General features: G+C 43.2%; 1 protein-coding gene across 2 annotated transcripts in view; it reads left to right on the forward strand.

The window, feature by feature from the left end:
* Positions 1 to 12,500, forward strand: part of adcy1a (adenylate cyclase 1a) — a gene marked incomplete at both ends in the record, with an annotated part of 59,676 nt that overhangs the window by 6,294 nt on the left and 40,882 nt on the right. For both annotated transcript variants that reach the window (XM_083766360.1, XM_083766361.1), the window contains 2 exons: positions 5,468 to 5,586; positions 11,192 to 11,303. In XM_083766360.1, coding sequence (XP_083622486.1) covers positions 5,468 to 5,586; positions 11,192 to 11,303 — 231 coding nt within the window. The remainder of the gene's footprint in view (positions 1 to 5,467; positions 5,587 to 11,191; positions 11,304 to 12,500) is intronic.

Genomic DNA, 12,500 nt, shown 5'->3' on the forward strand with positions numbered 1-12,500 from the left:
CTATAATGAGACTCTTAGGGCCCTATTATGGGACAGGCAGACCTGCCTATAATGAGGCGCGTGCTTATCGATTGCTATTTTATGCACACTTTAGTTGGTGGATATACGCAGCCAGATAGACCTGCTTTATATATCTTATATGCTGTCTGTTTTACTTTGGTATTAATCCTTCAAGCTGGGGAAAATATTCTCCCTTTTTTCCTTTTCTTTTTTTTGCCTTCTAACCCAGACGTGGCAAATGCTTGTGTCCAACAAAACTGTTGAGCGTCATGAGAATATTGCAGACATTAATTATTAAAATCCATATTGCTTTCTCCTTCATATAAGACAGATTGATTAGTCAACTAGTGTAGACTGACTCATAGCCTAATCATAGCTTTACTGCCAGGTTTCTGTGCTTATGTATAGTGTTTTAAAGGGAACAGACATATACTGTACATTAACACACAGACGTTTGGGACTGGGCACCAAACACAAAGACAAGTATTGCAAGTAGTGTCAAAATACTGTCATGGGCCGGCTGAAATTCGTCAGCAGCACCCGTCGACCTGCTAATGAAAAGCCATTGGAAGTTTAAATTTGAAGCTACAAGATTTCGGCTTGACAGCAACAACATTTCTCCCAAAATAAATTCCAATCATCTGCTCTCTGTTTGAGGTGCTGTAGATTTGTTGTTGGGACTGCAATTCTAGAGATGATGGTGGTTCCTAAAAACCACACTATCTCAGATTCTGGGTATAGTAATACCCATAGGCGGAGCTTGAAGTTGACGCTGGGGGGTGCGACTGCTTGGCCAACGACACCCGCGCGCACGCTGTGCGTGCGATTTTTTTAACCTTTATTTTATTATTTTAGCGTTTTTACAATGCCCTAACCCCTAAAAATGAGTTATTTAGGTAGTACAGCAGCTCACACACATGCAATACAGCCATACAGCGAGTCATCATATCATGATAAGAGAGATGATTACAAACTACAGTCAGAAGCCAGAAGGTATTAAAGTTAAAAAAAAAAAAAAAAAATCTTATTTTTTTTCCAGGGGGTGCAGTGCACCCCCTGAACCCCCCCAAGCTCCGCCCATGGTAATACCTGCAATTTAATCGAAACTCATTGGATACGGAATACGCTACAATGTTAAGAACTATATTTCAGTATAAAGGAGCTATAAATCTGTCCAGTCATGAGTACTGAGTTCAGCCAAATGATCATTTATCCCAAACTCTGAAATGCTCTGAAATTAGACTTGGGCAAGATTAACAATGCAGCACATTCATTTTAAATTATTAAATTGTAAATGATAGTTACATTGCCATTTTGCAGAGACGCGGAGTGCATGCAGCATGTGTGCTCACGTACACTATACACACACAGGCTGTGTAAGGTCGTGTGACAGGAGGAATACACAGGAGCTTTGTGTCTGTGCACCAGGGCCCCTCTGGAGTGTAAATGATGATATTCATAACCATTCGACATCCTGCTGCAGGGGTTTCAAACAGACGTCCTATCGGCTTAGAGTAGACCCAGGCTATAGAGCCTGGAAGCTTATACAGTACCACACAGGATATTACATCTATATTGGCGTTTAATGCCAGAGAATGCAAGGTATCATATAGGCCTTGCTAATGCTTTAGCGTTGCATTTCTCTTGTAGAAAAGGTCAGTACCCGAGTCAATGGGTTATTTTTTTGTCATTCATATTGAAGACCATGGTCGTATCGTTTTTTTGTAATTCACCCGTGGTATTGAAGACCATGAGTGTAGGAGCCATGAATTGGTTTATTATGGTGTTTATGTTTGGTTATGTACTCTATATAGCTGCAGGACAAGGTCAATGAATGTGCTTTATTGGTTTATTATGGTGTTTATGTTTGGTTATGTACTGTATATAGCTGGTCAAGGTCAATGGTGCTGTCATGTGTGGATGATTGAGTGACGGGCATATAGGGGCAGACCTGGTTACCTCAAAAGCATCACCTGTTCACCTGCTGAGAACACAGGGGGGGGGGGGGGGGGGGGCGTACTTTTTGTTGACCACTTTATACCACTTCTGTTGCTTTACGTTTGAGCACCCTTTAATAATTTATTTATGTTGCTGTAACCGTAGAACACTAAACACGGGTGATTTTCTCTCGGACGATTGTTTTTGTAATTCGTGTAGACTATAGTAATTGTCACACTTTATTTTTCGTTGTTTGTTTCTAGAGCAACCCCAAAGTTTGCCGGACTACTTGTCCCACAGTTTTGAAGGCACGCACTTGAGCCATTATGTCAAATTGACCGGTTTCATCGGGAATCGTGTGCTTGTAAAAGAAATGTTGTATAGTTTCATTGATATTAATTTATTTGTGCATTACATTTCCCTATTCACATGAATGAGAAAATGCGAAAACTCACATTCAATAAAAAAAAATATCTGACACCGTAAGGGCTACAGTTAAAAAACTTGGAGGCGAGGTTCATAATAATTACTAAAATTAATTAACATATAATTTCATCGGTCGGCCTCATGGTGGCACTATAACAGCCCATTTTACGTTTTGGCCTATAACTAAAATTAATTAACATATAATTTCATCGGTTGGCCTCATGGTGGCACTATAACAGCCCACTTTACGTTTTGGCCTATAACTAAAATTAATTAACATATAATTGAATCGGTTGGTCGCGGGTAGTTTAGTCAACACAGAGCCAAAAGCAATTCCATTTCCATCTATAGGGGGCACCACAAATGCAAACAGAAGAGTAGCTCAAGTTGCCATGTGTTGCTAACAAGCTAAGAAACGGTGTAATTGCCATGACCAAATCTGCCAAATGTAACTTTATCAATGATAAAGCCGAGGAAATCAAAAACAATCCTCGGGAACTCTGGAAGTTACTAAACAACCAACTAGGCTGTGGTCAGAAACTAAAAACCAGGTTTACTAACATAAACATCAAATCGAATAACACCCTCATCACTGACAAGCTTGATGTAGCCAACCACCTGAACATCTTCTTTACAAACATTGCAACAAAGCTGGTTAGCAAACTGCCCTCCCACTCTGGGCGTTTTGGTGTAGAGCACATCAAAGCCTTCTACAAAAACCTTGGTGTTTGTAAAGATGATTTCAAAATGGCAATGGTAACAACCGAGGAGGTACTTAAAAAACTGAGTGCCCTTCAACCCCACAAGGCCACTGGCCATGACAATATCCCCTCCAAATTTCTCAGAGACTCAGCCTTTTCCATAGCTCCAGTCATCACCCACATAGTTAACCTCTCCATCAAACAGGGACAGGTCCCCCAAGATTTTAAACTGGCCAAAGTAACCCCCTTGTACAAAAAAGGGAGTAAATTAGAACCCGGCAACTACCGCCCTATTTCTATTCTAAGCTCCATCTCGAAAGTGATGGAAAAAATAGTCTATGAACAGGTTGAAAAGTATCTTGCCACTAATAAATTGCTGTACGAGTTCCAATCTGGTTTCAGAACATCCCACTCCACTGACACATGCCTCCTCTATTTGAGCGACCACATCAAACACGAGGTGGACGCTGGAAAATACTGCGGCATGGTCATGCTGGACCTCCAAAAGGCTTTTGACACCGTGAACCACTCCATACTGGTTAACAAGCTTAAAGCTATTGGTTTTGATAGCACATCAGTGAGCTGGATGCAATCCTACCTGGAGGGGAGAGAACAGATGGTGGAGGTGAACGGAACACTGTCCCCTCCCCTCCCAGTGAGCTGTGGCGTCCCACAAGGAAGCATACTGGGGCCTTTACTGTTCCTAATATATGTTAATGACATGACTTCAGCTTGTGACTGCAACTTGTTCCTGTTCGCAGATGACTCAGCACTGCTGGTCTCGGACAGGAACAAACTGCAGGTTGAAAAGACCCTCAGCTCTGAACTCAGTAGAATCTGCACCTGGCTCGCTGATAACAAACTATCCTTACACCTGGGAAAAACTGAATCCATCCTCTTCGGATCAAATAGTAATCTCAGCAAGGCAGATGGCTTCTTGATTAGAGTGGGTGACAATATTATCACACGAAAAGATCAAATTACCTACCTAGGTTCCATCCTGGAGGCCAATCTTTCCGGTGATAAGATGGCCACCAACGTAATCAAAAAAGTAAATCAAAGAACAAGATTCCTTTACAGGATCTCCTCACTGGTCAGCAAAAACACCTTGAAGACCTTAACAGGAGCCCTCGTACAAGGTTTCTTTGACTATGCATCCACCTCTTGGTACCACAGCACCTCAAAGGCCCTTAAAACAAGGCTCCAGACCTCCCAAAACAAACTGGTCAGGCTCCTAATTGGCCTCACCCCCCGAACCCACCTCACCCCTGCCCACTTTGACAGGCTGGGATGGCTTAGGGTCGACGACAGAGTACAGCATCTTGCAATGGGTCTGGTCCACAAGATTTGATACACCACCAAGATACCCATGTACCTGTCTAAATACTTCCTTAATGTAAGCGAAGTCCACACCCACAACACCAGAGGGAGTGCAACAAACCATGTACAACCCAGATTCGGCACAAACAAGGGACTAAATTCTTTTCGCTCCTATGCCACCAAAATGTGGAACGCCCTACCAACAGTCATTAAGACATGTGAATCCCTTGACTCCTTCAAAACCGCTCTCAAAGGGCACCTACGGATGGCTGCAATTCGAAACTGGCCTCTGTAAAAACTGAATCCCCCCCCCCCCCACCCCATTTCCCCTCACTGTATATGTATCTTTTCCCTTTTTGCTTCCTATATGATGAATTCCTGTTCTGTTCTTTAGCTACATAGAAGTGTCTATTTGTATGTCTCTAAATGTTTTGATGAATTGAACAATGTGGACCCTGTTGTAAACAAGTGTAATGCTTAATTGGGTCGTCCACTCACAGTTGACAGTCTTTTGTATTGAGTTTGTGCTTAAAATGTACTGTAAATTCTACAAACTGTTAATAAATATTTCAATCAATCAATCAATGCTGTACTTCAATATATTTTGATATATGATATGGAATACTTTACATTGGGTAAAATAATATTTTTACCCAGGTTGATGGTGTAACAAAAGTTTTCTAGGGTTAATAAAACCCCTTAAACGTATTGTTTAGGATTCCAGCGAATCTTCCTTTTGTTTGCGGAGCGCATCAGACAATATGGCCAATATCATCGACCTCTCAGCGACTTATTTAGTTTAGTCTCCTCCTGCAGGGCCCAGGGGCATATCGTTCTTTTATTCTACAACTGTGAGTTAATTGCTGTTAATGTGTGTGATGGCGCATGTACATTGTACACATACTGTACATATGCATGTGTCCGTACACTGTTAAAGTGTAATTTAAGTGTTAACTTAACTCAGTGTACAAATGAATAATAGATCAATAACAAATTAATTAACACTGAGGATCTCCACGTACTTGCATGCCAATCTGAGGTTTTGACCCCGCCTCCTCTCTCCTGACCCCTCCTTCTTCCAGGAGCGTCTGCTAATGAGCCTGCTGCCCAGGAATGTTGCCATGGAAATGAAGGAGGACTTCCTGAAGCCGCCGGAGAGGATCTTTCACAAGATCTACATCCAGCGTCATGACAACGTCAGGTATGGAGTGTCATGACAACAGTGGGGGTTAGGTGGATGTGTGTGTGTGTGTGTGTGTGTGTGTGTGTGTGTGTGTGTGTGTGTGTGTGTGTGTGTGTGTGTGTGTGTGTGTGTGTGTGTGTGTGTGTGTGTGTGTGAGAGAGCCGGGGTACTATTTTGATCCAGGTGTCAGTCACCCTGCTGTGACGTCAAGGTCACGAACAGAAAGAGAGCTGACGATCAGCCTTCATTTAATGCAGAGGCAATCAGGATTAGAGAGACATGAGACAGCTGTTGTCATCGTGCATGTTGGTCATCACATAGTAGTAGAACCGGACCAGACGAACAGAGAGGTTTCCTGGTAGAATGTGGAGGTCTCTTTTGTGCAGAACCGATCACGTGGTATCACGTGAGGTCACAGGGAGCAAACAATAATAGACCTTATTCACATGGCGGCCATCATGCAATTAAGTTAATGAAAAATACCACCCAGTTGCGACCATAGAGTTATAAAGGATAGAGGGACTGCCACCCCCCCCCCCCCCCCCCCCCCCCCCCCCCCCTGAGAGACAGCTCAACAATCAGGACCATTATAGCCAAAAATACACAAAAGCCCGGATTCATGGACAATACCATATGAAATTCCACCCGGGAGACCAATTGTGTCGGACTGTGGCAGTGAGACTTATCAGACAGCAGAGTTTATTGAATACTTCCTAAACCCACTGTCGATAAAACACCCCAGTTTTATAAAAGACACTTACGATTTTGTAGACAAAATTAAAGCTATTATAGTAGGAAGGGAGGCCTTTCTTTTTTCAATAGATATAGACAGCCTCTACACAAACATTGAGACAGAAGCAGGCCTACTAGCAGTTAAAGAAGTCTTTAATAAATACCCAGACACAAATCGACCAGAGGAGGAATTACTTCAATTACTAGTCTTAAATCTAACCCGGAATGATTTTTCCTTTAACAACAAGTTTTATTTACAAATCAAAGGGACGGCCATGGGAAAGCGATTTGCACCATATTATGCAAACATTTACATGAGCATATGGGAGCAGACAGCACTAGAAAAATGCAGACTTAAACCAACACATTATTATAGGTTTCTGGATGATATATTTGGAATATGGGAACATAGCAAGGAAGAATTCCAGGAATTTATTGATGTTCTAAATAGCCATCATAGATCCATAACGATAAAATTTGTGACACACACTGAAAGGATTGACTTTCTTGATGTAACAATCTTCAAGGGCCCAAACTTTAACACAAATGGGAAACTAGACTTAAAAGTATTCTTTAAAGAAACAGACACCCATGCCCTATTACACAAAACGTCCTTTCACCCGACACACTCCTACACAGGGATAGTCAAATCACAACTACTAAGATTCCATAGGATTTGCATGCAAAGAAGTGATTTCAAAATAGCTTGTAAAACACTATTTAAGGCCCTCAGACTAAGAGGATACACTAGGACATTCCTCCGGAAAGCTCAAAGTACCTTCTTAGAAATAAGAGTGCAGGATCCAGGTCCCAAATTGGCCCTGATAACCAGTTATTCAACACAGAGCACACTAGCCAACAACAGAATAAATTTTTGAGAACCGAACGGATGATCTTCTAAAAGATTATAAAATTATATCGGCCTACAGAAAAAACAAAAACCTTAAAGATTATCTAGTACACAGCAAGCTAAAAGAAATAACGCGTGTTAGAGATTAAACAACAAATAACAACCAGAACCAGCAACTGCATTTACTTAATCACATGTGAAAAATGTGGTTTACAATATGTCGGAGAAACGGGTAAAACAATAGGTACAAGGCTGGGACAACACAGATACAATATTAACAATGGAAAAAAGACATACACAAGGTTTGTGCAACATTTCATGGCTCACGGCATTGAAGCTCTAAAATGCGCTGGACTTCAACACAATCCCAATTGGACAGTAGGACAAAGACGTTTAAATGAAAAACAGTGGATTAAGAACCTCAACACGGATTTTCCTGGAGGCTTAAACATGCCTAAAATCAGATCTTGAACACAAAAAAAACTTAAACTCAGGATTAAACTGGAGAAATCTAAAAATGATTGGATCAGACTTCCTTCAGATACATGGCGAATGCATTTATTCCTTGCATTGTGCCTACACATGTTGCGACTTGCGGTCGCAACATGTGTAGGCACAGTGCACTGAAGTTTTTTAATTCCCCCCCCCCACCCCCCTGCTATTCATTTCAATGGAAGTTGCTCAGTGGCGTTTTGAAGTACCCTCTACTTCCGTATTTGCAAACCAAATTTTGGTCAACCAAATTTTGGTCGGCAAGTGCTAACGTTAATGTTAAACCCCAGCTGCACGGGGTTCGTGCTAAATGCACGGGCCCACCTGCAGTTCCAGCTCTGACCACTACATCTTTCGGCTTCAACGTTGGCCAGCCTTTCTGGGAGCTTGGTTGCCACCCTGCTTTTTCAATGTAAAGTGCAAACATGGCCGCCATGTAAATGTGGTCTATGGTAGTCTGTTCTAGCCCCAACTGTGATTGAGCCACGCTAGCAACTTAGGCCAAAACTTAACCTGTGCAAGCACACAAATCGTATTCTGGCAGAGTTTTCCAGTGCCTATGTATGAGAACAAATTCTCAGAATTGTGTAATGTCTTGATTTTCACATATATCAGTGAGCACTCCAACTTATGTCTCGGCTTGTGTTGGATACAATGTTTAGGAAGCGCATTTGTGACCATTGCGCTATGTCACGGTTAAGGACCCAAGTGCAGACGACCAGATGCAGGGCAGGTTTAATACAATTAATTTTTTCAATAATGCATGACGAACAAGGCTTGCAGGCAGAGGTCAATAGCAGGACAGCAGTCCTGACTAGACTAGGAACACAGAACACAATACAGATACTAAGATGAGACTCGGGCACTAGAAACATGGAACACAATACAGGAACTGATATAGGACTCAGGCACTATAGGAACACAGAATACTGTACAATAGAAACATACTGAATGCACAGACATTGGCTAGGCCCTAGCCGCTAGGGAGCTAATGCAGTAACGAAAGGTAACACTTAAAAAAATCTGGTGAAGAAACCACTGGGCATACAATTCAATCCAATTCAAAGGGCTTTATTGGCATGCGAAAACATACATTTACGTTGCCAAAGCAAAGGCATACATGATATAAACAAAAAATAATGAAGACAAGAAACAGCTACACCTAGGGAGAGACACAGCACAAGGAAATAACATGGCGGGAGCGAGGTAAGGACAGTAATATACTGTAGCTTATGACCTTATTAAGGTCATGATGGGGAATTGAACAAGATGAGCAATTAGGGGGAAATGTACAATATTGCCTGGTATAGGAATGCATATCGGAGTAAATAAAGGTTCCATGCCATCATGGACTATAGTTTTAAAATGTAATGAAAAATACATGTTGCTCGTAAGCGTTTGTGAAATTGTGCTTTATATTGTAGCTACATGCTACATGCGGCACACTCAAAATGGAATGGGGGTACCAGCATCATCATTCTCTGTACAACTGACTCCATTGAACAGGGTCTGAAGCCAATATTAGAAAGCGTGGGAACATAGGCTGCATGGGCCAACTGTTGAATTCATTGCATTGAAAAGAGGCAATAAAGAGAATGGGAGAGACGTATCAGCCAGTGCTGAGTGCGGGGGTGGAGGGCTAGGGACGGGAGCGTGTCAACAGCACTCCTGTCAAGAGGATATCCTCTCCACTCTGTCTGTGTCTCTCTCTCTCACTTGGAACAGCCAGCAGGGTTCACTCACAGGGTTGGATATCTATTGGACTGAATAACTAAATTCAGTGGAACTTAAATAGTGATGTCGTTGCTAATGTCTCTAACGTTAGTCAGTCAGTCAGTCAGTCAGTCAGTCAGTCAGTCAGTCAGTCAGACAGACAGACAGACAGACAGACAGACAGACAGACGTAAATAGACGTTTGTCACGCTGCTTGTTTTCCAAAAATGCAGCGCTCCCACATATTTGTGGCCAAAGACACATCGCTGCTTTCGTTCAAAATGTTTGCTTTGTGTGTGTGCATGTGTCTCACTCGGACACACGATATCGGTCCCTTATTGGCCAAGGGTTCCCACCGACAAACATATGCCGATTTGTTCACACACATATGACCGTTCATTGTCAATGGCATTTTTAATGTTTGTTCAGACAACACAAACATTAAAGCTGTATATAGGGCTAGAGCCCCTCAGGAAAAAACGTACTGATGCCCCTTTGTCAGCCAGCATCCAGCCTGCCAGTCAGTCACCCCCTGCCTGCCACTATGCACGCACGCACGCACGCACGCACGCACACACACACACACACACACACACACACACACACACACACACACACACACACACACACACACACACACACACACACACACACACACACACACACACACAGCAAAAACACACACACACAGCAAAAACACAGAGCAAAAACATGAGCTTTATGTGCCAAGCAGGTTGCAGTGACATCCCCTGATCTTGGCTGCTTTTGATGTGGCCCAGGGGATCGGCTGTCTTTCTGCTACCGCCAGCCCACGCCTCCCCCTCCCCCTCCCCTACTTTCACCGACACAATGCAAAAGAAAAAAGAAACCCAGAAAGAGAGCAAGATCCGCACCAAAGGCCAACCCCATTCAAAGACAAATCACGACACTACTACAGTGCTCTCTGGTTGAGATTGTCGTGATCACGGCTTTGCATATATCAACCCCCCACAGCAACTACCATGCCGACTAACTAGTGAATGCTGTGCTACTGTTATGATGTGGGGGTGGGTAGTGCGGTGGGGGGTGCCTCTTCAAAGAATTGCTCATTCGGAGTCTCACGCGTGTATGATATGGTGTGTAGTGAATTCAGTTTTTTTTTTTTTTGCTTGACTGTGTGGAGCAAATAAGCAACTTGTTCTGTTGCCATCTGGCCTGCCCACAGGCGAGTAGCCGAGGGGCTGAATAGCTTTCAACACCTTCCTCAAGCCTGCCAACGCTAGCCAACTGCTGACAATATAGTACTGTTAATTGATTTAGTGGCTGGCCCTACAGACACAGTGACTTATCTGGAATTGGTAATGACATCTGTAAACGATTGCTACTACCAGTGATTAGTTGATGTTTTTTTCTCTCTCACTCTCTTTTTTTCTGTCTTTGAGTGTGTGTGTGTGTGTGTGTGTGTGTGTGTGTGTGTGTGTGTGTGTGTGTGTGTGTGTGTGTGTGTGTGTGTGTGTGTGTGTGTGTGTGTCTTCTATAAGCAATGCTCACTTTGTTCTCATTGTCCGACTTGATCACAGGACCGATTTGCGTGATGTTTGGCCAAAATCAAACAATGTGTTTTGCAAAAATGTGAGTCCCAGGTCTCACAGTGAAACAATTAGAGCATCAATGCTGTAAGGGTATATACTGTAGACACATATTGATGCTCTACCCTTTCAGGCGTCTTTTAAAAACAATGAACTGTCACAACTCAGCTTAGCCCATTTCTTGACATGGGCAATTCAAATCACTTCTCCCCCCTCTCCCTTTCTCCCCCCTCTCCCCCTCTCCCTCCCTATATCTCTCTTTTTGCAGCATTCTGTTTGCAGACATTGTGGGATTCACCAGCTTGGCATCCCAGTGTACTGCTCAGGAGCTCGTCAAGCTCCTCAATGAACTCTTCGGGAAGTTTGATGAGCTGGCTACAGTAAGTGTGCCTCCTTCCTTCCACTGCACTGCATAGAACACTGAAATGGTCAGGGTAGGGATGTGGAGTAGGGCCCAAATGGTCAGGGTAGGGGTGTGGAGTAGGGCCCAAATGGTCAGGGTAGGGGTGTGGAGTAGGGCCCAAATGGTCAGGGTAGGGGTGTGGAGTAGGGCCCAAATGCAGGACAGGTAGGGGTGTGGAGTAGGGCCCAAATGCAGGACAGGTAGGCAGGCAAGTTTCAATAAAAATAAAATAATTAATAACCAACAATATGCTGACAAATCATGAACTCAAAGTGGCAAGGTAATGCAGAAGGCTCATAGACTAACCACTACACTATAGTGACAGAAACCTAACTAGACACAGGTGAACTCAAGCACAATGAACACATACGTATAGGCTGGGGCAAACAGGACACAGGTGAGGGTTAAATCAGGGTGGTTAGACAAGACAGGTAACAGCTATACAAGGGCGAATCATAACGCACAGGAACACTACAAGTTATACAACAGGTCGTTTCGAGGGAAGCAATCTAGCCGTGGTTCAAACGAGCACCACTCCACACCTAATCAAAACAAAGAATTCAGCTGCTCTGTTCTCCTAGAGTGCAGCAAACTCGGTGGCTATAGGCTAGCTAGTCTCTTGGGACATTTGTTGTCATATAGTGACTACATCTGTATATGTTTTTTCAGCGATTTTCTTATTTTTAAGGGTAACTGGTAGACCAGTAAGACGCCTGAGGGCAAGAAGCAATCTCGCCCTAAAGGGTGAGGTCACGTAACACTGGCTATATATGGAGCGTGTCTTGAGTGTATACAGGGTTTGAAGAGGTCAGATCAACATATGGAATGTCAGAATAGGTCAGCTCCCTATCTGAAGATCTAAGGGTGGCAGCGGAGGCAGTGTCTTGAGTGCACAGGGTTTGATGAGGGCCCAGGTAGGGCCGGGCCTTAATTGTCGGGCCTGTTGAGAACTCTAAATTACTTTGGGGCATGCCCGTCTAGAGTTTAAATGGACAGGTATCAGTCAAAAGGGAGACATCGAAGAGAAAGGATGGATGGGGAAGGATCAACATAACAGGAACAGAACAGAACAGAACAGAACAGGTTCTGACATAAATCCGTATACTAAATATTGATGACATCAGTGATTTCCATATATGGGCTTAATTGTGACAGCAGTTCGCATTTACTATGA

Source organism: Protomyctophum parallelum (assembly GCF_964188405.1).
Source record: "Protomyctophum parallelum genome assembly, chromosome: 6".
In the NCBI taxonomy this organism is placed as follows: domain Eukaryota; kingdom Metazoa; phylum Chordata; class Actinopteri; order Myctophiformes; family Myctophidae; genus Protomyctophum; species Protomyctophum parallelum.